We start from the raw sequence: 27,437 nt of genomic DNA, 5'->3' as shown, positions 1-27,437 counted from the left end.
AATTGAGTTAAAACGTAAAAATTCAAATAACAATTGTAAACATACATCTATCACTAAATATCGACCACTGTTAGGTTCAGCTCACACATACGCAAGGCCAGTGGGTGGTGTTTGATTGATGAGTACATTGTTTGGACAAGTTCCATGGGGCATTTGCTAGCTGGGCCGACTGGTAGAGTGTTTACTCAATGTGAGGGTGAAAACGGGGATCTCCCTATCAACCCTGTTCCTGCTGATAGTGCGAATGCACTTCGACAGATAGCGGCGCATTTTAGAAAGCTCCCAATGAATATTTCAACATGGTTTATTGAATATTAAAACAATACATATTCATTTCACCACAGCCACTTTCCCGCTCTCAGATCGCGGCGTCTTCTCGTGGAACGTTTCTCATCGTCTTCCACACCAACACCGGTCAAAGGATTGCGCCTCATGCTAGAGGAACTCACCACCGGCTCGCCGGAACCTTTCTCCAACGGGATGTCCACACTTGCAATTTTAGGTTTTTCAACAGGATCGATCATCTCAGGTACTTCAAAATTTTCAGATTGGGCAGAGGATTCGGGAATTTCATGAATTTCAGAAGTCTCGGGAATTTGGAAGTCTTGTTGGGTCTCTTTGGGACAGCCGAACTGGAAGACGTCGCTGCTCGTGTGCTGGCGCCTGTTTATTTTTGAGAAACAGGAACCGTTGACTGAAAATATTCGACTGCCGTCGTTTTCGCCGGTTTTTGGCTCTTTTAAGCAGAAAATATCGCTCGAGTTGCGCATCTTACTATGTTTTAGACTGTTTACGAGACTGTCAAATTTGTTTGACTCGAACCGCCTTTGATATGTTCATTCTGAAACAAACACGATCACAACAGTGCGATTTTTGATATTTATTATAATAGGAATGTTGTGCTAGGCAGGAAATACATATTTTACGAGGTAGACATTTCGAATTCTTTGTGCATCAACGTCCATTGAAGATTTTCGACTAGTAAACACCTACACGCTTCGTTACAAAAGACACGAGGGACAAATATTACCTTTTTAAATATGTTTTACAGGATTATGTTATGTTCCCTATTTTGACTTTTGTATAAAATAACACAATGCCGGGACTGTATACAAATACACAACAAACTTCTTTGAATGTTGTGTCGGATGTTCCGGTCATTTGTGTACTACAAAACATCACACGACTGTTGACTTGGCTGTTTGCTCGATAAACATTTTTTGCACGCTCTTAATTGTAAAATTATCACTAGGGTGAGTGACAATGACATGACGAGGTGGTTCTTTTCTCGATGCGCTTTGTAAAGAAGCAAATTAACCAATTCCCTTTGAAGGTGTTTGTTTCAATTCGGTAGAATAGAAGTCGAAATGTTTGCTTTTTAATTACAATTGAACTGATTGATTTTTAAAATTTTAAATTTCTACGAGAAGATGTTAAGCTAACAGCGTAATTTACTTACAAATGTATCTATAGCGAAAGTCGGACTTTTCACTCCCCTACAATAGCTTTTAAAATATACCAAATCACATATAAATTGGCATCGGAAACGTTGTAAAAGTCAACAGAACATGAATGGAACAAGCTACATACAGGGCATACAAAAAGTTAACAGGCTGGGTAGGCCAGGTGTCAACTCACAAAGCCTCCGTGAAATTCACCCCACGCCCCCTAAATTTTGCCGCAGTGTCAATTACGTAAAACGGACCGCTTGGTTGAACACATTTAAAATAATACATTAAATAACTTGATTTACCAATATAAAACAAGTGGAAACATTTTAACTTTTGATTTATTGTGAAAAATGTTTTAAAATGTGAGGTTAGGAGTTTTATCATTGTGAAACAGGGATTGTAGTTTGCGTAAAGTGGTTAAAAATGAAATTTGATGGTCCACTTGGTGTTCACTACAGTAACAGTTTATTGACTCTGCTAGAAAAATACACTTTTTTCTAAAGCTGACGCGTGTTTCGACAGCACCAGAACAACGATAAAAGCAGTTTTTTACTAAATAATTATGTGTTAATCAAAAAACGAGGGCAGTTATATGTTGTTGTAGAGTTAACTAACATTTCTTGATAATGAGTAATGTGAAATTACATGAAACATATATGATGCAGTGAAATTACTGGGGTATAAATAATTGAACCCAAAAGTTTATTCATATTGTATCAAGATATGTACCTAAGTATATTGTGAAGTGATTTACCCAACTTATTGGTAATCAAATATTGGTTATTGGTAAGCAATAAGATACGACAATTTAGTCGGAGGACATTTTTGTACAGTAGGTATGTATCGGATGTTTACTTAAATTTCCGGTCAAAATTGGCGTTGAAGAGTCGATTGTGAACTCATCAGGTGTTTAAATCTGACCCTAGTTTTTGCGCTGTTTGTGTTTTTAAACGAACGCACCGTTCACAATCGACTCTTCAATGCTAACTTTGACCGGAAATTTAAATGAACACCCGATGTTTAGCAACATCTTTATTTGTGCAATAAATTCAAAAATGGCAGACGATGATACAAAGATTTGTACATTGCACTATATACAGTGAGCACCAAAAGTTTGGAGTAATATTTTCTTTCCAGCTGAGCTTCTCGAAAAGAACTTGGACAGGTAAATTTTATTTTCAAAAACAGTGAAAATTTTTAGTATTAGATTTCTTTCTTCAAAAAAACTGTAAAGTTTTCATCGCACAAAAACATTTTCACTTACTCTTTCGTTTCAGTTGATCAATATCCCATGAGCGAAGTGTTAAATTAGGGGTTTGAAAATTGAAAAAAAAGAATCGATTAGAAAAGGATCAATATGTAAAAAATGTTTATTTTGTTTATTTTTGTTCTATGTATTGGTGATGAAATTTATTACGTGGACTTCCATAACACCCTGTATACTCGTAGAGACGGTAGTGTCTTGAACAGAAGATGTCAAAATGGTTTTCGAATTTCGAATTTAGCAGTTTAGCCTTCTCTTCTACGGTTGATAAAGACCCAATTGACAAAACTATCCCACCACCACCCGGCGGCACAGCAATTTTGCCGGAGTACATACACTATTGCGGATATTACTATCAAGTAATAGTGCAGTGCTTATCAACATAATTACCGGCGTCTTGCCTCCGCATTTTGACTTTGTTGTGTATTATGTTCTGTGTCAATGTTAAGGAACTTCCTCACGATGTGACATGAGTATAATAATATACCTTTTTGAATTTTAACTACCAATGTGTTATCTAAATCCAGAATTTTTAAATTTTTAAAAAGAGATTGCGGTACTATTCCCGTTGCTGAAATTACAAGTGGTAAAATCGAAATTTTTTCTAAACACCAAAGATTTCTCATAGCAACGGACAGCTCTAAATATTTATTAATTTTTGTGTTATATGTCTGTGTTATATTATGTGAATTTGGAACAGCTATATCTAAAAGATATGCTTGCTTTTGTTGTTTATTTAAAATTATAATGTCTGGTCTGTTATGCTTAATATGAATGTCAGTTAAAATTGTTCTATCAAAATATAACTTGTAACTGTCATTTTCCAAACAACTTTCTGGTGTATAACTATAATGTGGTTGTGTATTCTTTAATAAATTGAATTTAACAGCTAAATTCATGTGTATAATTTTAGCGAATATATCGTGTCGTTTTTTATATTCGCTTTGAGCCAAAACGGTGTAAGAAGAAATAATGTGTTCAATTGTTTCCCCTTCAGTTCCGCAATTAATTACCATTCCAGTACCACAAGAGATATTATTGACATACTTATTGACCATACTTCACACATCAGTACCTAAATCCGGACGTTAGAGCCAAAGAAAATTGAGTCCACCTTATTATTATTTGGCATCAACAAACAACTTCCCTTTTCCATTCATGATTTCTCGCAGTTGCTTACAGAATACATATTGCTACAATTTAATAAAATAAATGTCCTCGTAGCATTTCTTCCAAATGCACTTTCTTTTCATTTTGACAATTATTATTTGTGCAATTGAATCACCGACAGTTTTTTTTTTTGCTTAAAATGATATGGTAGCAAGTAAAATTTTGGGTAAAATAATAAAGGCCAAATATTTTTATTACAGTTGATATAGTATACACAGGTTACAATTTACATTTTTAGACTTTTAAACATCTAAACAAAAATATAGAATGGAAAATTGGTGTCCTTCGCTTCTACCACGACTGTAAAAAATGATTAAAAATAAAGTCGTTTTCTTTTTTACATCTTATATAGTTTCTTTAGCTACCAGATATGATTGCTTAGTTGCTAAGATCTTTTAGTTTCAACAGTTAATTCTTCTTTTAATTTTTTCCCCATCTCATCATTTTTTTTTCTTTTTTTTTCACATGTACTGTTCGTGGACTTACTTAAGCTGTACAAATCTGCAACCTTTTGATTCACTTTACCGTCTTTCTAGCTGGTGTCTTATAAGCTGAAATTTATTTACACGATTCTGTAATTAGTTACGATAAATATTAAATTCTTCATCGGAATTTCATTTGTTAAGTAATAAAAAAGTTAATATTGTGTGATCATTTTGGTTTGATATTCACTATAAAATATTGAGTTTGTCTTCTTCAGGATTCATTTTCTATTATATTTTTATTTTTTACCTCAATTCAGACATATTCCTATCTTTTTCCATTTTCTAACATTAAATGTTAGGTTTTTATTTCTAACATATTTTTAAATTATTCATGTTTTATACAGTACCCTAATAATTATTATTAGTTAGTAGTGGTAATTTTTAAATCATATTTTTAATATAATATTTGTTTATAAAGATGAAGTTAAATACTCAAGAGGTTTTGATTACTGTTACTCGTTTTTAGAGTCAGGGCCTTATTGAACCAAAGAACTAAAGCAAACAACCGCAGGATTAGCATTTAGCCCAGATTTTCTTCCGAGTTAGTTTAGATGAAAAATAGGTTTAACTATTTTGAACATTTCGTTTGTGAATAATTTTCGTGAAAACCTTCTCTTAATAGAGTAGTTTATTGATCGGTGTTGCATCTGGGAAATCAGTGCAGTACAGTGTCAGAACGCCTCTGTAAATTCTTGTTTACTTAACTAACCTTTCCTTGCGAATTTTTCGTCGAATTAATATCGCGTGCCTCAAATTAATCCGCTTATAGTAAATTTATATAAAAAAGGAAACAATGGTTCCCTGTATTTACGCAGTCAACAAGTTGTGTGCTCGGGCAAATAACTAAATATTGGCCCATCGCGCACTGCGTTTGATCTGTTCAAATTTGAATTTAAGATTAAATTTGTTAGACCTACAACCCACCTGTCAACATTATGCTCAAATATTGTTATTTTTACAAGTGATGTTGATGTTTGCTCAATATAGTTGTTACATTTGTATACTTTTCGTGTTTGTATTCGATGCAGCTTTAATAATCATTCTCACTTTTCTCCTAATTCCGACTTTTTTCCCAACAACCCTTTGTAAACACTTCATGATTTATTTGGCGAGTTATTAGCGAATATTTCAATGATTCGATCTGCCGTCTTTACGATTCGGTCTGCGGATTAGGACTTGTATACATCGAGGAAGCGTCAACAATGGCCTTTTGTGACCGGGTTTTAACTTCCTGTGCATTTTTTCCTTCGCTTGTGGGAGCTGCCGTGATGGATGCGACGTTATACCACAAAAATGTATTTTCACGACTTGTATATAATTTCGATAATTTTTCAAATTAGCTTCGTACGAAACCTTCTTCATATTTCTTCAGTTAGTACGATGGCGTTAATGATTACGGTTCGTTGGCGTCCGACGTCTAATTGAGGCTCCGCGTTAAACTTATAATTCATGTAATTGTCACTGTTTGCTCAACTCATCACTCTGAAGAGATACAATCGTTAAATCACATGCTAAATAATATTCTTTCTTGCCGTGATCGAATCCCAGACTGTTATGATTCACCTTTAGAAATAAAATACTTTTCCATAATTCCACGAAAATTCGGGATTCTTTCTAGCAAAACTTTTTTTACTCAAATATTTGTTAAACATTAAAAAAATATCAATCAACAATGATGACCGACAGAATCATAACACTCGATGCGTATTAGAGAAGTATCAGTCAATGACACGAGAATCGTTTTAAGTAGGTATTTGTTGTAGATTTTAAAATCTTACAGTGATAAGAAAAATCTGAAAATCTAGAAGCTCCTGTATTTTAGATACACAAGTCTCGATATACTTACTCGTATTTCTCAGAAAATAATTTTTATCTTCAGAAGTGACTTTTTTTTGCAACCGGAGTTGAAACACTCAAAATCTAAGGAGTTGAAATGGCCACAGGCTCTGGACTGAGTTAAATGTAAGGTCATTTGGAAGCATTTCTCACGATTTATTTATCAATAATTAGGTACACGAAATATTTAATTAGCCCTATTAAAAAAGCCTCTAAAAAAGCGAAATAACCAAATTATTACCCAATATTTAACCGGTGCCCATGTGGAGGGATGACAAAATCACAAATAACAAGATGGCCGTTCAACGTTAAAAAGTAAACGTTAGCCCTTAGTAGACTTTACTAATATTATTGAACCTTGAAGTAGGTACTAATAATATTGCAACAAGAGATGTAGGAATTATTGGTACCTTAGAATTTGAAAATTGTAAGTTTGAAAATTGTCATTTTACTGTAACTGCAGCAAAAGAAAATAAATGAGTTCAAGTCCGATTTTTTTTGTGATCCGCTTAAAGATAAAATAATGTAGTATGTACTCGTATATATCATTCAGAGTAGAAGGTCTTTTTGTGCTTCGCCCAGTTGCGACCTCGACTTCGTCTCGGTTTTCAATCTCTACTTTTAATAATGATATAATTTACTATTTCATTTCCATTTTCCTTCCTTTTCGGATAGAAAAAAAATACATATTTAAAAGCTTTTACAACCTTACACTTAATTCATCCTTATTAAACCCTTGCTAAATAAATATAAAACTAATATCAAATATTAGTTGTACTAAATTTTAGTACATACAACTATGTGCACGTTTCATCTTGCTCACGATAACAATCCATAATGTTTTGAATAAAAGCGAGTTCAGTTTAATTTTCCTTATTACGAAAACGTGTGTAAATTTTTGTGTGTTTTAGACATTTAAAAAATTTATAAGATGTTGCAAGATGTGGTGAATTATTTACAATTTTGTTGTTTTTCATCCGGTTGTCTGCGAGATATGTTTATTACTTTATTTTTACCATAAACCCGCGTCATAGGCATAAATAATAATTTTCTTATCCCCGTAATTTAACAAGGGCTGAGATAAAGATAGTGTCAGTTTTATAGAGTAAATAGAGAATGATTCACGTGCATTGTTGAAGGAATTATTGTCTAAAACTACAGAATCAACTGTTCTTTACTTTACAGTCGACTCGACGCAGTTTAAATAAAATAAAGATAATTCTAACATGTGATTTATGGGGGTCGAACACAACTTGGCCTACTTGGATTGCGCGCGAAGAAATTATCGATATTAATTGGAACATCCCCCGTATTGATTGATCATTTTTTCTGTACACAGAAACGTGAATAGTAAATGAACCGACAGTCGGGGAATTCCTCGCTATTCAAATATAATAAATTTGTCAATGTGCACAATCTATATCACATTATAAGAGTGTCAAATAATAAAGTGGAGTGTTCCGCAGCTCACTAGATTAAATATGTACTATGTACACTGAAATCTTTGCCCGTTGTACGTGAGGAACGGAATTTTGTACAAACTGTATTTGGAGAGTATACAAAACGAAAGTATGCCTCAGTTTGGTCTGGAAATATTTACCGACAGTTATACATTTTCCTGCTAAATAAATTATTTTAGTAAATGTCGGCATTATACACCAAGGAGGGAGCGAAAGTCAATGTTTGGTATGAGTGATGGAGGAATGTTTTAAAATGTTTGCCCGTTCAGAACTCGGCAGAATTATTTTGCTTTTCTTTGCAAGTTAAAGGGAAACTCTCCCGCAAACAATTCCTCTGCCTCTTCCATCGCCACATCTATAAAAAATGGTATTTGCATAAGCCCCGTGAAATTTATCATTCACGCCGTGATTAACCCCATGAGCTACGAGGAGGATCCCGAAAATGACACGCAGAAGGCACCGGGGTCGGGCAGAATGATTGCAAAACTTTTCCGTTCGTGGTGCAATATGGGACGACCCGTGTAATCTTGCCACCTAATTGCATAATAGGTGGTTTTCTCGTCAAGTATTGACGACAAATGCGATGAAAAATGAAGACATTCGAAGGCAAATAAACAACTAGGAAACAATTATCGAGTCAATTATGACCAAATAGACAGAATCAATAGTCAATAACGCGCACAAAGAACGATTACAAAGTTCAACTTGTAATCCAGTGTTTGTATTAGTTGTTGACCAATTCTTATTTATACGTGCGGAGCCACACTTACTGGTTTAGCTTGTATACAACATAGAAGAAGAAATTTACTTAAATTTAATCGTTTTGTAAATTTGCACGGTAAACTGTTAATATAAAATCGTAAAAAAGTCAAATAATAAATATTAAATTTTCATTCTGTTTAATTTATTTATATTTTTCAACATAAATATTTAACTGTTTATTATTTTTGTTGATTGAAAACTAGCGCTTTTCGGTGAGACTATTTGCTTTCTGGTTGTGTTCTAAATGGCAAATTTGTCTTACTAATTAAAGTGGGTTTTCTTAAGTTATGTAGCAATCCAAGATAATTGTTCTATCAACAGCACTTTAACAATATCCTGTAAGGCTTCAACCCAGTTTTAATTTTCGTACTCTTTAAGACTCATTAGAGGTCCTTTGAATGGTCACATTGTTTCGAACATGTTTACCCATCGTTATAAATACGGACGTAACGTAATGACCACGTTATCACGTGGTCAAAGTCTGAAGAATGAATTTATCGCAAATTCAATATTTGTCTATTGAATATTTCATGAAAAGCAGAGATCACAGCAGACGTGATAACAATAACATAGGTAGTAGAGCAAATACAAAGTAAATTTATGAGCGATCATATAGTTAAACAACATCGTTTAGCAATAGCTTTAAACTGCGTCTGTGCCCTTGAAAAGATTTCCATAAAGAGGAAAATTTCACTATCAGCACTTTTGTGCAGCTCGGTCGTTGAAATACCTTCTGAAAAAATTCGCAAACCCTGACGAATTTACTTAACCTTTTACGTATAATCTGTAACATCGAACATCCTGACATTAATCCTCTGGTACATGTAATCCCACATATCCTGTATATTGGGGAGGATAAATAAATTACCGGCTCCTAGCCTGCGGGATCCATCTTTCTTTCGCAATCGGTCACGCTAAACTGGATTACCTAATCTTTTGCAGAGTAGGATGCACAATGAAAAGTTACTAGTGAAATGTTTTCGACTATACCGAGTGTCCTGTCGACTCGAGGTTCCAGAAAAGTAACTTTAAAAATCTAATTTTTGCTTTTCTTCGCATGGTGGTGGATTAAAATTGTGAGCGATTTTTAATCATTAATAATTTTTCAAATTTTTAAGTCGTACATGTAATTATCTAGAATCGTATTTTACGGTTCCGTTGCTCTCAAACTAATGTTGCGTTAACTTGCAACATAGCTATTGTCACGTACATCAGTGATGCAAGTGTGCACTTAAAGCGGCGTACATCAAAGAATGGTACACTATCAATAGATAGATATGTAGATGTTATTATTTTTTACTTTAGGTATAAAAAATTTAGTTTCACGGTTTCTTATTACAGTATGCACACTGAATGATGCTTAAATATTAGAGATACAGGTTTTGCAACAAAACATTTGTGGTTATACGGTCTGTGCAGGTATTAAAGGTCAAATATTCTATATAGGAAAAATTTAAGAGAACGCTTTCAAAATGTCGTCAATGTGTTCTTAGATGTGACCATAATAGCAATCAATCTCTATGCGACGGTGCGGTCCACAACCTAAAACTGCATTGCAATATTTGCCATATTATAAAAGAACTGCATTGTAACATTTGCCATATTATAAAAGGTCACTACTTCTGCAAGCTCTAACGAAGAAATCTAATATACAAAGGACTATTTTCAGAGAAATTAGATAGAAGAAAAGATGAAGAAGGATTAGTCTTAGACGGGAAAAGTTCAGAAATTGAATCCAAAAGAACTTCTTCTCTTTGCTGATGAAGGTAACTTTCGGTTTTTTCGGGTCTAAGCATCCTTTCAAATAGTTTTTAGACAGTTTTGAAAATATCACAGAAGACAACAGCAGTCACTATTACCCTTAGAAGAACGGTTATTAATTTCAAGGCTGAGGAAGTACAAGACGAGAGTTTTTGTTGATGGAAAATATACGAAGATTTCATTTCTTTCATTATCTGTGCTGGTTTGTATCCACTATTATGTTCAAAAAATATATCGATATCGAATGCCGATAATGTATTGTTTGAAGGGAAAATTTTGTTGCAGATGTATGATTATGTGTTCAGTGTCACAAGTGCTTCAAGAATTCGCTGGAGATACTGCTGGTTTTATGTCTAAATTGCAGTCGTTAAATATAAAATAATTTGTGTATTTTCTTAAATATACATTAAAAAAAATTGTTTCATTTTGAAATCAATACAATAAAACGTTCATTGTAATAATGCTTATTTTTCACATTTTTTCCTTAGTTGCGCGGGTTTCATAACCATCAGGTTTCTAAAATTATAGGTATCTACCTAAAACCAAAATGAAATTTAAAATATTTTACAATTTATAAGATTTTCAAACAAAATTTGCTTCGTTTAGATAAAAAAGATATTTAATTTTTAAATAAAAAGGTAGACATATTTTTTTAACTAATTAGTACAAAGTATCTATAAAAGAATATATGTCAAGAGTCCTGTGGGATTGTGCCGCTATATAATTTTATTGTGTCGAACTATGTCGAGCCGTTGAAGCCGTCAAATTAGATGTCAACAGTCAGATGTCAGCTTATTAAATCTTAGCGTCAGTTCGACGTCTTTGGTTTTTATTTATACAATGTAGGCTTTGAAAATATTCAGGAAACAAATAGTGTATTCCTTGCGAAGTGCGCTTTCAAACGAGGTGTCACTTGCTATACCCTTTGAAAAAAAAATTTAGGGGTGGTTGCGCACTTCCGGGAGAAGATATGCAAAAACCATATGCATCAAAATGTAGGCAAGGAAAAACAAAAATCGACCTGTTTCGGGATTTAAAAAATCGCCCATGTCCAAGTTATTAATTTTATTCCAGTTAAGGTTTCCACACTGTATAATGATTCCATTTGAATTAAAAAACACCAATTTCCCTCATCTTCAAAAACATCGATGTTAAAGCTAAGAAAATCTTTTAAAACCTTTTAGGCGAATGAATGAAAAAACTAAAATAAAATTATTTCTCAGGTTTGACTCTAAGATAAAAAATGTATTGGTAAACTTCGTCCAGCGAGAGATTGTACAATTTTAAATTTTATTAAATTAACGGACTACAAAATGTACTAAAATACATTAATTAGAGCATAATTTCAGGGCAAAAATGTTATTGCTTGAAGGATATATTTCTCTATGTAGAATTTAGTGATTTTTATATCAACCAATCTCTCGCTGGACAAACTATACAAATATTAGGTTTAAAATTTCTTTATTTGTATTAATTTTTTTTTGGGGATTAATTTTATGAAGTAGATCTTACTGTTTTTACCTAGGTAAAATATACCTACCTAAGATTTAGTTTGAAGAATTTAGTCGAACTGACAACTTGTCAAATATTTTTCAACCGAAAACATGCAGACAAACACTCATAAGCTGCTTCGATCAGGTTCTTTATTGATCTCTCCGTATTTAATATGTAAATACATAAATTTAAAGTAAGGAGAAAATACAAACAAAGACAACTTTAATTTACGTTTCATCTAATTTATTGAGTATATTTTTTAAACCTAATTCAAACAACCACTTAAATTTAAAAATTAATAAAAAAACATGAATTTTTAAACATTTGCTTTTTTTGATTTATGAAAACACATGCAAAAGTGTTTTGTGTTAAGAAAATTTAAAGAATATTCATGGAGAATGGAGAATTTTCAGTGTATTTGTTTTCCGAATGATTACCTAAACAGTAGTTACTGAGCTAAAACTTAGCAAAATGTGTGAAAAATTTAAAGACATTTAAAAAATTTTATGTGTCCTGGCTGTTAATGATACCTACCAAATTCTTCATTTTTTTTCCATTTGTGATTGGCAACATTATTAGGGTTTATTCTTATCTACTAAATCTGTGCAACACTCCGTAGATTCCTAAAACGGTAAAAAATATAATTCTGGGTGTTTTAGGATAATCGAAGCGTATTTGGCTAGGTAAGAACTTATTTATTGTGCCGTATTTATGAATGAACGAACGAGCTACGGATGAGTGGAGATGCCCTGTGGCTAAAGCTCAAACAGGCATGCCAACTGTTTGTAATCATTACATTCAAGCAATAAAATGCTTCATTGCACCTACAGAACTGAAGCACAATGGATCCACTCAACTAAAAACCGAACGAACCAACCAACAGAGGAGCTGATGGGTATTTCGTCGATTCCTCCTAATTACCGACGGCGAATTATACAGTGTTCATTTTTATTTCAGCAAATTAGTCAGAACCCACGGTTCTAATAAGTCATCATTAATAATTCGTGCCAGTGGAGTGGATAAACTGCGTGTTTTAATCGCGATTTCCTCAACGCAAATGGAAACGAACTGTCTAATGATTGCCCTTTTGACACGTGACCTGTGCTGATGTCACCGACACGTGACCGTGCGTCGTCCGGAAGTAGATTTGGTGTTATTTCCGCCCCCCGTCTTCCGGGGTGTCACTAATTAATAATCGACTCTATTATATTCACATTGTACATTACGTGCGATCATAGCTGAAATACGTAGTTTTAACTGGTTAATAATTCTGTAATTTGCAGTTTACATATGTACTTATGTGATTAACGTATTTGAACAAATGCATTTATATAAATTATTAGCACAGTCAGGAAAGGTAACTATTTGTGTTGCCGGAACTATTTCAAAATTATTACCGACTGAGTCGTGGTGCGCTGCCCATCTTTCAAACGTCTCAAGTCTTTTTCAGACGTGCGAATGAGAATTTGTCAAGGTCTTGGTTTAACTAGGTTTCTGGGAACTGGTTGAGGTTATTCTTTGTTTGATTGTTTCAGACGTATATACGTAGGACGTGTTACAGTATTAACATGACATTATAATTAGCAAGTTGGCAAACATGAATATTCCCTGTGTGAGGCATAGACAGAAGGACATCCTGTAGAATCAGGAATGCTTATTCTGTGTCGCTGTTTACATCAATTTAGCTCATGGTGTGTAATTCCCCACATTAGTGTTTGTTATAAACAGTATTCAACCATTAGAGGTTTAAATAAGACGGTGTAGTCTCTGTCTTAGATATTAACGATCTTGCAAAATGTTATACAATTGTGAAAACCTGTGACGTCTTTGGACTGTGTTAACGTTACCAAAATTCCATTTGTTACACAATTGTGTACCAAAATGAAAAAGCAATTTTGCTCCCGCAGACGGATTAATTTTAGATTTATTACCTGTAGTTTAATTTTAATTGGAATTTCGGTGACGACTGCATAAAAAGTTCTGTTCAAAATGTAATTAATGTAATAAATGTTTAATTTGGTGTTAAACTGAGAGAATTTTGTAGTGATTCACGGCTGCATTTGCATTTTGCAAAGTGCGTTTTTACCGAATCATATATCTACTGGTCATTTTATTTTTCAATAGTGACATTATTTCCTTTTGCAAAGATAATACAGTTGTTTTGTTTAAGAATGATAAAAATTTAAAATTGAAATTGAACCAATTTTTGCCAGGATTAATAGATATTTTTACTTTACCTGTTAGGTATACCTACGAATAATATCGTACATTTTCCTCATAAGATTCAGAAAGGAATTTGTTAAAATTTCAGTTAGCAATTTCAAATGATTTAGCTAGTTTACTTTATCTGCCGCTCGTCGGCTGAGATAAAAAGTTATATCTGCCACTCGCTAGCTCGTCAGATACCATGGAAATGATGTGACACTTTAACATTATCAATCCAGCAGTATAATGTCATATTTTACTGACGTTTGAAGAAAAATAGTTTCTTTGCAAACTACTCGTACGAGTATTACATATTAGTGAAATATGGGACAGTTTTGTTAACAGTCGCAAAAATAATAAATGTATTAGCTAATCTAGGTGTTTTAGTCTAAATTTGTGCCCATGAAATTGATAACATTACCTTCTTAGGGGGTCATTCACGAAACTCGGTAAGGCTCGATAAGGCGTTGCAAATTCAAAACCATGACAACCGACATTGTTGAAGCATTGTATTTGCCGTTTCGTTAACGATTTGCAAATTTGCAAAGTTTCGTGAATCTCCCCCTTAGTTAACTTCCCGAATTTTGGTAGTGAAGAACTACAGGGTCTCTATAAATGATTGTCGGGTTCAGCCAGCCATGGAAAGTTGTCAAATTTTGAATGTGCCGCTTTGTTCGGCAATTAATGAATGTCACATTTTCAGGTTAGGTTGTTGGCTTTTAACCAGAGACAAGTTTCAACTGTGCTTTACTCTTGCTAACATTAATGTATTTATTATTTAATATCAACACCCACAGGGGAACAAGTATTGCCCCCATCGTACCGCCACACACTGTACAGGAATTGGTATGAGAACAAATCCAAACAGATAAATATTGAGAACACCTTGTCCTCGTATACCACAATACAATACTTGATACTGCCTTTTTGTCTGCTTTAGTGCTTTCACATTTCTTGTTTTATGCTAGTGGTAAATACGACCTAGACTGAATTGTCGAATATGGTATTGACTCCCATTTTTTCTTCCAATATAAATAACAGTGTTTTTCATAACAAGTAAGTCTTACTGGTTTTTCAATAAAATCAAATGTATTCAACAACATAATTTACAACACTAAATAACGATAACAAATAGGTATTTTTTTTATAAAATAGATTGAGAATGTCCCCCATTAACTTCTAAACACTTGACAATTCTTCATTTATTTTCAAAAATATTTTGCAGCTTTTCTTAGTTAAGGGTAAATATAGCAACACTGCTATCCACAGTTCCACACACCAATTTTCAAAACATGTAAAGGAGTCTCTACAAATTGGTGTGGATTCTCAGCACTCCAAATTATGAAATTGAGGTGATTTTCGAACTGAACACAACTTTGATAATCTGCAGGTTGGAGTTCTTGTACACTAATTTTATAAAGACGCAGTTGTAGCCAATTTTTAATGATTTTGTGACAAGTGCATGGTGGTACACCAGATTGTTGAGATAAACAGGCTATTGATATCTGTAGTCTTTTCCACCATTTCTTTCAAATCCTTGAGTATTTCATCAGATACTGGTGATCGTCGTAATGATTTACCCCTGCTAATTGTTCCGATTGTTAAAAATCTGTTCACAATGTTGTTCAGATATTTTGATGGAATTCATTTTTACAAACAGATAATTCCCCATTATTAAACCTTCCATTTCGAAAGTAAAAAACAACAATGAACGTGTTCTGTTCAACAGAATAAACCATTGTAAAGAAAATAAAGCTAAAATAAAACATAAAACATTAAAGCATAACCTCACAAATTTTGCCAGTGTATTTACCTCTAAAAGCGGACGTACTTGCAATTTTTATTGAAAAATACTGATTTTTGGTGTATATTAACTGTGATTAACTGCGATAAAACGAATATAAGGAACCAAAACTCAACTGACAAGCGCAAACGAAACGTCAGTCACTAATGTCAGAAGTGACCGTGAAAACGAACTAGAATTTGGCATCGGTTTCAAAAAAGCGGAACAGTACAATTTTTTTCCAAGGCTGGCTTGACCAGACAATCATTTATAGAGACCCTGTAGTATCTATCATTCCATTATGTAGTTAAATTGTTTTGTTTTAGGTAAGTAGGTATTTTTTTAATCGGTAGAGCCTTTAAGTCTTCCGTTAGGAATTTTTCAATATAAGATCATAAACTCGTCCATTGATGATTTTTGATTGGTATGCCTAGGGATACTCCGTTTCTGAGTTCGATGCCGGTAAGTCGTAAAACTGGGTTGTCATAGGTAAATCAATAATAATCACCGCTTAACACACTCACATGCAAATTTCTTTTGTCGGGAAGATACTTGCGCTCGGCTAACGTTAACAAATTGGCCATCTTCGTTCTGAAAGTTGTTTGCTGGCATAAAAGTGAGAAAACATGATGTTTGGAAGATGCTAGGTAAGGGATAGTACTTTCGAGCAGGAAATCCAAAAAGTTAAATTGTAATATTTTAATATGTACAAGTAGAATGGCCTAGATTGCTTATAATTAATTAATTATTCATGAAATGTTTTGGACGCACTGGAATCTATCATCGGGCTCCGAAACATACTAGGTATAGCACTATCTGTTTGAGCTTTTTTTGAGTTTCGATTTGTTTTTCATAGTGGGATACCCTTTTTGATAAAATTTATTTTTCTCTAAATCGTTTTTATTTCCCAATCATTTTAGTAGTCCTATACCTACCGAAATATTTATTCTGTTGTTTTTTTATTAGTTTAGTAAATCCTAAAGAAAAATTGGTTGAAAAAAGTGTGCCATTTTTTTCTTCTTTAAATTGACCAATTAACTGATGTTAATTGACAATTTTTTTCAAATTTTTAACCCGTGTAATCGCTGTTTATTGGACACCTGAAAAAATCTAAGAGAATTTAATCAGGTTGTAATTTCAGGTGTTGGAAGCTCAATTAGAACCATTAACTAATTGGCAATTTTTGGTAGGGATTTTAAAACAGAAGCTAATATGCAGGAAAAAACGGTGGAACGAATAATATTAGCTTTCAAATGAAATCATTTCGTTAAACAGCGTTATGAGTAATAATAAATATTAGGTTATGATATGATAACGGAAAATAGTAGCAACTACATGTACAATAATAGAAATAATAATGTGTGTACCCATGTTAAATTACGGGTATTCACGCACGTCGATGCTTATATAAATGAGATTTTATACCAACACTAAAAACGACCCATATCCATCGATCAGTGCTTTAGGAATTTAGCTTGGGTTTTTGCCCAAGACAGTGTAGTGTTCTTGACTGTGAACGCATATACCTACCCTTCAAAGTCTGCTAGTGAAACGGTCGTAATCAGAAACTTAAACAGAATAGCAAGTGCTATTAAGGAAGTTGCAGTGTCTTAGGCTGTACGGATATATCATTACTAATCGGCTTATTAACGGTCATAAGTAACATTAAAATCAAGGGTCGCATGTTTGCCTTTCGCAAAGATAAACCATAAGGTTTCGCATTAGTCGTAGGTCGGTGTTTTATCTATAATCAGCTTTATTCGTACGGAAATTACGGCTAATCTGTTAAATAAAAATTGTTTCGTGATTGTATACGGTGCAAACAAAGTCACCTAACACACGATGCGAGGAGAATCGACATGAAAACCCACTGTGATCTAGTACGTGTAGATATCCCCACTCCAAAAAACAATCGAATCCAGCATCCATATCATATGACCCAAACACGACCGGGGACCAGCGGCCCTCCCCTTTAAGTAAACAACCAATCAGAGACCGGCCTGATAAAATCATGGGACCATAAAGCTATGCATGTACATGCTACATGCGTGTTTGTTGTTTCTCGTCTCTTTTCTCTCTTCACGTCACTTTTGGTATGCGCGCGTGAGGAGGACAGAGACGGAGGGTTGGGCGAGTGGTGGAAAAGAACATGCAAATTGGACGGCTGCGTGCCGACCACATTAATGCACCTCCTAAATTTTTAATGATCTTCAGTAAAGCTAAAGCAATTTTCGATATTGTGTTACCTAGATTTTAACAGAAAAGTCCCTGAAAGTGTCACACGGAAAGGAATTATTTAAGAAGGACACTTCGGTTCCATTTCGGCTAGAAAATAAAATTCAATGTAACATATCTAATTTAAGGAGCAAATCTGTTTGACGTCTAAAGATTTCACATATTCATGAGTAAAACTAATCTAATATGAGCAAACAACACTGTTCGAGTGTTTCTTCAATTTTATGAAAAAGGGGTATTTTTTATTTAGTGAATTTTAGTCGAGCCAAGGAACAACTGAAAATCCTTGACATTTAAGACTGTTTTGTGTTGACAAACGGATTGAACAAATGTTGTTGATATACAGATCAATTTAAAGGAAACAATAATTGTTTTATATTGGGTGCCCCAAAATTCACCGAACAACTCAATGGGGCAATGTCAACTCAAGTTAGAAAATAATGAGAGAAATAATAAAAAAAATTCTATACCTCTTAAATTTGCTCAAAAGGAGCAGCTTTGATCTCATTTAGGTATTTTAAATGTAAAATAAAGATTTTGATTATTTATCTTTTACTGGCCGGCGATATAATAATTCTGAACGATTGTCTACAGGTTTGCAATTATTTTCTTCATTAGGTACTTCCAGCATTAACAAATAGTAATTTTATGTCCGTTTTACCTCAAATAACGTAGGGCAACATGGCTTTGATTTTTCTCTCTCATTTCCATGGATATAAAAAAATGAAATATTTGCAGCCTATTGGGATAGGTACATACGGGTAGAATGTTTTTTTAAATGTTGCCACATTTAGTGTAACGAATAGGTCCATATCTTCTACAAAAAAGAAGATTGATTTTTTTAAACATTTTTAGCTAATATTTTAATGACTACTGAACAACGTAGGTACTATCGGGTGTTTATCTAAATTGATCCTCAAAGTTGGCGTTGAAGAATCGATTGTGAACGCACCACTCGTGTAAAAACACAAACAACGGTAAGATTTAAACAGCTCATCCTAAACCGTAATCCGTAATGCGTTCAACGCCAACTTTGACCAGAAATTTAAATGAACACCCAATAGTTTCCTCGCAAGCATCGCAAGATTCTTTCAATTCAGTCGATGTGAACATAAAAAGACCACAAAGCTAAGGCTAAGTTGAAATATATTTATTATTAAATTATTTATTAAAAAAAAAACTGATTTTACATATCAAAAAAATTTAACAAATTATTATCAGAACTAGACCTCAATCAGACTAACATGACTGCATCACACAAATATGTTCAATAGTTAAAAACAAAAGATTTGTTATCGGTCATAAATCAGGAACGAAACATTGTAAAAGACACGTGTATCTGAACGAGTCTCTAAGTACTTGTAGATTTGTTTAAATAATACCGTGCGTTCAAATGAAATCCTGGACTGGGAAGGCGTTGGAAAGCCTCAATTGTTGTGCTTTTTTAAAGCGTAGGTTAATTGAAGCATGTTGACAGCTAACCTAAAATTTAGAGCCAAAAAAATCTTTCTTTTTTTCTTTCTTTGCAATGTTTTACATTAAAAGTAGAATAAACTTAACGATTCCTATTTTCGAAGCAAATATCTAAGGGCACAAATGTCATTCGTGTCAAACGGCGGAAAATTCAAACTTTACACTGTTCTAAACGGTTTAATTTTTCAACGCCTACTCAGCCTAGGATCTCATTTGAACGCGCGATACAACATCCAAATGGAAAAACAATATAGAAACGCATTTTTTTTAAAACAAGATGTAAAATAAAAAATTTGTTAGTGAGTAGTTACCATTGGGGACAAAATACTTTGGTCGTCATTTTTCTGTCACTTCAAAACAAATTAATGTAAACCAAGCATTAACGTCAAGTCAATATTGATGACAATTTCAAATTATTGACTTTTCTCTTGTCAAAAATATGGCACCTTCCACCATTCAAAAATTTAGAATCATCTCCCTTGTTTCTAGGAGATTGTCCATGGGCCAAATTACCTTGTGGAAACCTTTTCAATTTTTCCTCCTAGGAATATCTTCTTCAGTTGTCCATTTTTCGGTATTTAACATTTTGCAACGATGAGTTTGACAGTGACAGTGGTTGACAGTAGTAAAAAATAAGGTTAACCGTCCTAATGCTTGCTTTACAACTTTATGTCAGTCAACTGACTTTGACGACCAAAGTAATTTGTCCCCAATACAATAAGGAAACTACCGTGCTATCATTTAAATTTATAATTAGAGTAGGCTATGATTTTTAAATTAGATTGGCAACATTGACTATTGACAGCTTCATTTAAATTGTCAAAGTGACGCTACGCTTTAGAACATAAAATTTTTCTTACGGAGAGTTATTTTAAGAAGGTTGAACAGCTGAAAATTGGTGAACGGAAGTAGGTACTCCATACAAGCTTGCTTTAAAGATTTTAGAAATGCATTCCCTAATTTTCCAGTTGAATACCCCAAAACGCAGTAACTGTATAGATTTTCGAAAATGCGTTTGAAAATACGATACAGCAAGTTAACAGCATCGAAGCCGGGATACTTTGAATATTTGTTATTGTTAATCGAACTGTATACCTACTATTCTTTAGTGCTTCATTTGCTGTAAATCACAGTTCACAGATTAAAACGATTGAACATATGAGAGAACCTTAAACGTCAACATGTTTACATAACCTCTAATTTATACAGCGAGTCAATTCTCAATCAACAGTCAATGTTGCCAATCTAATTTAAAAATCATAGTATACTCTAATTATAAATTTAAATGGTCGCTCGGTATTTAACATCAACGATGAAGGCAAAGGAATCTTCATGTTTATAATTTTTATTATTTTGTAATATTTTATTTATCTTCTATGAATACATAGAGTGAAATTTTGTGACATTCATTTGAATGTCGCATGATCGTACAAGTGCAGTATAGTACAATTTTTGTCGTGTGATGTGATGTCGCTGGTCTCACCTTGTAATAGCCTCATTTCCTGCAATCTCGATGTCTTGGTGATGACTTTCTTGACCTGCATCGTGTATCACAATGGTGACCAAAGCGTGATATTATTTTTTCTTATTTACCAATCATTTCTTACGATAATAAAATAATTGATAGTAGATAAAACGTTATACAATATTATTCGTATTGTAAGGGCTATGTTAGATAATTTTCGTAATATGACACATACGATATCGTAATTAACTTTTATTGTCATTTCATTCAAAATTTCGCCATTTTGCTGCTTTTCAAAATTAATTTTTTTTTTTTAAATTTAAATTTTGTTGCTTTTCAAGAATATTAATTATTTTAAAATTTGATTCTGATTAAACATTTTCGAGTTATAAAAAAACTTCATATTTATAGAACGAAAGACTCCATAATTTCTTCTTCAAGTGTTAAATCTAACAGAAGTTAAATACCGCACTTCGGTTAAGCATCATTTAAACGTCTCGTACATACTTGTGCGCGATTAATTTGTATTCTTATAATCATTTACTAAATATGTAAATTTTCGAATAATAAAACGATAAACTCATCCAAAACTTAACTCGAAAAACTAAAATTCAATCTCATAAATGATTAGTTCCCACGATATAAAGTTTCTGCATTTAATTATTACTGAAAGAATTTAAGAAAACATCCGAAAGAAATATGTGAAATAACACACAGATCTATTTAACCGTTTTCCAAACATTTTGCTCAGAACTTTAGCGACGGCACAATTATACAGGGTTATTCAAGTGATTGTAGTCGAAGTAGGCCATGCCCATGTTATTACATTTTTGCCGCTTTCATGTAAACTGTCAGTTTTGTCGCTGTCACTGTCATTTTTTAGGTGAAAAGTGAGGTGATGAGATTTTTATTTATTTTTGTTAAATTAACGATTGAATCCAGAAATATTGAGTTGTTTTGCAATCAATTTTACTCCCGTGTGTGAACGGTGTGTACTCACCTATTCACATCGTTTTGATGTTTTTTATGTGGAGCGGCAACCATAAATTTTACATTCAGTTTTCACGCCTACTTCGACTACAATCATTTAGAATAACCCTGTACAACGATTTAAGGTTAGTTCTAAATTGATTTGATTCTGTAGAATAGGTACTGTTAGATTTTGCATATGTTAACAGAACTGAACTAATAGTTTTAAATCAAAAACTTAGTCAAACGTCTACACCCTACTTATTTAAAATAAATTAAAAAACGGTCAAATTATTAAGTAATCAACATTGGCAGAGATAGAGATCGACTATCAAGTAATCGTAATTAACAGATTCAAATTGTAACTAAATCAACTTCTGTCAAATTATGATAATTCTTTTTAAAGGCAAGTGATAAAAAGGAACAGGAAAATGAATTAGTCATATTATTATTTTTGCCCAGGTACAAATCCATCATAGCTAAGCTGTAACTATTAAATATTATCAAAGTATATTGCACTTTTATCAAATAATATACATAATCAAAACTACACACATGTTACAAGTTAAGGTGACGTTATCGAAATTAGTGATATATATTTTTAATATAATAGTTCATTGTTCGAATGCGAAATTATCAATTAGGTATTGCACTTTCATAGGTATCTACCTATAGTAATTAGTTCAGTAAAAATCTACTTAATCAAAAGTGCCTGATAGTAAATGGTTTAAATCCTTCACGAACACATTAAAAAACCACTAGTTTTCAATTAAAAACGATTACCACTTTAACACAATTTATAATTAATTATCACGATAGGTATGTATCGATGAATTTGAAGTTGTTGTTGTTGACTGTATCGAAAATAAGGCGTCACCATGAAGCGTCGGAACCAACTGGTGCTAAAGTTCTTTGATGGCGAGGATCCCGCTGATATAGTAAAACTGCGATCTCTTAAATAAACAGGGGAGAGTTGCCCTTGCAAGGCTTATACAACTACTACAAACTATATGCACTTTAATCCATCATTCAGGCTTCCACTTCAGTTTTAATTTAATACTCAAATTGGAAGCGTCTGATATTTCGATGAGAAAACGGAAATTACTTGAGAGAAAACGGTAGATCGATAACCATAATTTCTTTAACATATTTTTTGAATTTCATTAGACGCTTAACAAGAAATCAAATGTCTAGACACAATTGAAATGATAAACTAATGAAATTAAATTATGGTAATTAATTAATAATTTTTTAATAGTTAAAACAAAAATTTTGTAAAATCTAGACATTTTAATTTGAATTACATATTTTGATTAACTGACCTTATGTTCTGAACTTGTGAAAGATAGTAGAAAAGAATATTTGTAAATTTTAGCCAAATTTCTAGATAGAGAAATAAAATGTGACCTGACCTGACCTGACCTGACCTACCTACCTACCTAGTATCAGAACGATAAAAAATTTCCACATTTTGACGAGCTATGGAAATAGAAAATTGAGTGATAACTTAAGTCAATAATTAAGTAAATAAAATTTTAACTAAAAATTCGTTTTATTTTACTTTGTGTTCCGGAGCAAATAAATACATATACATAATTATTTTTAAGCGGTTTAGTACTGTATGATTCAAACCTGGGTTGAGTGGGCGTTAAAAAAAGTAAACCATTTCAAACAGCCTCAAGTTTCAATTTCCCGCCGTTTGACACGAATGACATTTGTTTATGTTTAATCGGCACATGATTGAAAATGTTTGTTTTCAGCCCTTAGATATTTGCTTCGAGAATAGGAATCGTTAGATTATTTTATTTTTAATGTAAAGCATTCGAAAGAAAGAAAAAAAAACAGAAATAATTTTTGGTTTATAAATTTTAGGTTAGCTGTCAACATACTCTACTATGTACTACTAATTACAACTGTCAATTTACTCTTTAAAAAGGCGAAACATTGACAGTTTCCAACGCTTCCCAGCCCAGGATTTCATTTGAATGCCCGATAGCTATGAGAAACAAAAGATTTGAAAAGCTACTAGTTTGTGACTAAATCTAGGCCACACAATTTCGAAGCTTTTATTTTTCACAGCCGCTCTTGATCAGACATTTTTTGATCATACGGTATATGTATTTTATTCTTCTGTCATTAGAGTTTTCTTAAAGAACTTTAAAGATTACTTTGTTTTTCGACAAATTTTTTATTTAACGATTAAATTAATTCACAATTATTTCTTGTAGCCTTTTATTTTAAACTTTATGTATTAAATACATACAGTGAACTGTCGATTTTTGTCGCTGTCACTGTCATTATTTTAGGTGAAAAGTGCCGTGATGAGATTTTTTTTTTGAATTAACGATTGAAACCAAAAATATTAAGTTGTTTTGCAACCAATTCTAAAAATATTGAGTTGTTTTGCACGCAATTTAACTCCTGTGTGTGAACGGTGTGCACTCCTCACATCACTTTGATGTTTTTTATATGGAGCGGCAAGCATAAATTTTACATTCAGTTTTTACGCCTACTTGGACTACAATCATTTATAATAAGCCTGTATTTATTGATCAACCAAAAATTTTGGCAATAAACTCAAGGCTTTAATTTTTATTTACCAATTGAGGATATCAAATACATTTTATCTTATAGTGTTGGTTTTCCCTACCGGTTTTACCAAGATAAAGAGATGTTATTTTACTACTACTAATACCTACCTAACACTAGTATTTTACAAGTAGACTATTATTTTCTAATAAATATTGTCTGGTGAATACAAACAACAAGTGATAATCAAATACCAACACAGCCATTTTTCACTCGAACACACTTGATGTGTATCTAATATGTTTTTAATTGTTCCATTTCGATTATTATTGTTCTTTTTCGACAACAAAACATAATTACGTTTTTTTTTAGTATAAGCAGAGGCAATAAATCGTTTACGAAAATACGAGTTGGATACGCTAATCTCATTAATTTCACAAAAAATATCTATTTTGTGATTTAATGTGGCAGTTATTCCGAACTACCTATATGTACAGAAAATGTTATCAAATAAACAATATTTTTTCAGAAGACACGTAGAGCTGTATCTTATCACTTTTAAAATATGGACACGCTAATATGATAAGGAACAAATTTCAGTTGTGTTTTTCAAGATCACTAATTTTTGACGTTCGAAGGTATCGAATGATTACCTTTTTATACCCTCCTCACTGGTACAGCGGTACAGAGAGCAGATGTCTAGTAAATACGATATCGGTGAGTCCGGACAAAGGATGTGTACATAGGACAGAAAAGCAAACACATTTTAGTCGCGCGGATTTCATACCGTGCCTCATACGACTGTTGCGCCCTCTTTATCTTCAATTAAAGCGCTTTACTGCAAACGACAAAGAAAACTCACATTTACGCGGTGGAAATTCCACACGGAGGCAGTGCATTAGCGGGAAATACTGGTCCGTTTGACTGACAACTGGTAATAGAAATTTGAACAAAATTATATCTATTCCTCATTTTTTCCGCAGCAATAATAAATACAATCTCTCAGCGGCAAGCAAGGTTAACCAATCATAATTTCAAATTTGGAAAATGTAAAAAACCAAAGCAATGGCAAAATTTTCATGTAGAAATCTTGTTCAAATAGGTTCTCATAAAAATTGTTTAGAAAACAGTCAGTTGAAGAATGGACTGATTAAAATAAATTTTCATTTACAAAAAAAAAGAGAAGTAACTCAAGATTTCAAAAAGAATAGGAATATTGGAAAATATAGCTATTCCTTTTGTCAAGTTATTTTTTTCGAATAAGTATATTTTGGGTGATTCAAAATGATATGGCAACTATGTATGTACGAACATTTATGTGGCAACTGTGTCGGTAGAATAGAGTTGACATTTCTTTGACAGTTGCCACATAAATTTTCGTACATAGTTGCCATTTTTATCCACAATCATTTTGAATCACCCAACAGAATGTGAGTGTAGAGCTATTACAACAAAACGGAATGATGGTGAATTTTTTTGAAAATCCTCGGACAGCCCTGTTTAATTTTTTAAAAGTATCGGGTATTCATTTAAATGTATCCTCAAAGTTGGCGTTGAAGAGTAGATTGTGAACGCACCATTCGCCAGTCTGCAAATTAAAAACACAAACAACGCAAAAAGTGAGGTTAGATTTAAACAGCTGATCCGTGGTCTGTAATCCGTGGTGCGTTCACAATCAACTCCAACTTTGAAAAGATGAACACCCGACATATCTTTGCAGATAATAGCTGTTTTTCAATAATTTATTGCACATTATGGCGTCAACGACAATTATTTTGAATGGCACCCCAATCAAATTTGGGTAAATCAATAAATAAATTGGAATTCCTAATTCCAACAACACACAAAAAATACACAAAAATTTGAGCTTGGTGAAATATATTTTACAATAGGACTGTATATTTACTACTTCTTTTTACAAAGAGAAAACTGTACATACCTAACTGTTTTGATGGGTGTTTCTCTTTTTATTTGATATATCTTAAAACCGTATTTTCCCACAAGTCACAGTGACATGAGAACTTTTATCATAGATAACAGGAAAGTATAGGGTGGTGCGAGATTAACAATTCTTATTTATAGCACTCCTAGATGCAGGAAGTAGATACAGTCGAAGCAATAAAAGGTATATTCTGACGAAGCAACAGTGTTTTTCTGTAAAAGAGTTTGCTAGAAATGTATTAGAAGGAAGTAGTCAGCGTGCAAACTAATAAAGTGCGATAAAAGGGCACAAGCAGCTGGGAGGCGAGACAAAGGGTGGCCTCGAGCCGAGCACGCGTCGCTTCAAGTGCCTCCACCCCCTCGATCATATTTTCCATATCTGTCCGTATCGCCGCAAATTAACGAAATTAAATTGTTGTGTGCTCATGTGGGCAGAGTTTTCCTCAAGTCTTTCGTAAGAAACGTGAAAGATAAGGTGATATAATTCCGGGAATATTGCCCAACCTGCAACAAGACATCCTATGTGACCATAAACCAGTCTCGGTGTTTGCATAAGATGGCGGTTTGTGTTATCTCTGGTGCGATAAGGCCAGGTATGCCGTGTACTCAATAAATTACAGCATCTCTCCTCATCTTGTGTTTGCTTTGAACACATTCGTTTCCCCGTTACACCGCTCTCTACCTCTCCGTGTTCTCATTCTATTTTTCTTCGTGTTGTTGCTACATTCAAGGCTGATTTTGTTTAACGCAGAAGGTTTGTTTGTACATGATCATTGCCGCAATTACGTATCTTACCTGATTTTTTTAACTCACTAACGAACAACCTCCATGTTTGTACAAACTTAAATTAGCTAGGGCCAGATTAATAAAAATATTATGGGACAGAGATGCTACACGATTTCACGATCATGCGCAAAAAAGCATAAATACACAAAAACATAACATTATCTTATACCTACTGTTCACGTCAAATCTAGATTGTTTTGATTGCTACTGTACAGAGTAATTTACCCATGAAGGTTCGATGTTGAAATTTCCAAAAGATAAAACTCGATCTGATTGGTTTTATTTATAAAAAACTTTCCTGCTGTTCCATCAGAAATAACACTTCGGCTATAAAGACCTGCATTTCTAAGGGAGTTGCCCATCATGGT

General features: G+C 33.2%; 1 protein-coding gene and 2 long non-coding RNA genes across 3 annotated transcripts in view; 1 reads left to right on the top strand and 2 right to left on the bottom strand.

The window, feature by feature from the left end:
- Window positions 1-27,437, bottom strand: part of LOC138122770 (uncharacterized) — a 186,709-nt gene that overhangs the window by 14,104 nt on the left and 145,168 nt on the right. The gene's annotated exons all lie outside the window — the stretch shown is intronic.
- LOC138123982 (uncharacterized) lies at window positions 287-26,383 on the bottom strand. The gene is made up of 2 exons (XM_069038870.1): window positions 26,282-26,383; window positions 287-841 (listed from the first exon to the last, which is right to left on the bottom strand). Exon 2 carries the CDS (start codon window positions 768-770, stop codon window positions 336-338), a length of 435 nt encoding a protein of 144 aa, XP_068894971.1. The 5' UTR covers window positions 771-841; window positions 26,282-26,383; the 3' UTR covers window positions 287-335.
- On the top strand, window positions 6,984-10,654 carry LOC138123983 (uncharacterized). Its single transcript, XR_011156965.1, has 3 exons — window positions 6,984-10,194; window positions 10,244-10,391; window positions 10,475-10,654. It is a non-coding gene; the product is annotated as an uncharacterized lncRNA (long non-coding RNA).

This window comes from Tenebrio molitor, chromosome 2 (genome assembly GCF_963966145.1).
Source record: "Tenebrio molitor chromosome 2, icTenMoli1.1, whole genome shotgun sequence".
Lineage (NCBI taxonomy): Eukaryota > Metazoa > Arthropoda > Insecta > Coleoptera > Tenebrionidae > Tenebrio > Tenebrio molitor.
This window is presented reverse-complemented; position numbering and strand designations above follow the sequence as displayed.

Bases quoted from the DNA above. Each gene is read 5' to 3' on its own strand.
- LOC138123982 (XM_069038870.1), bottom strand. From the start codon at position 770: ATGCGCAACTCGAGCGATATTTTCTGCTTAAAAGAGCCAAAAACCGGC.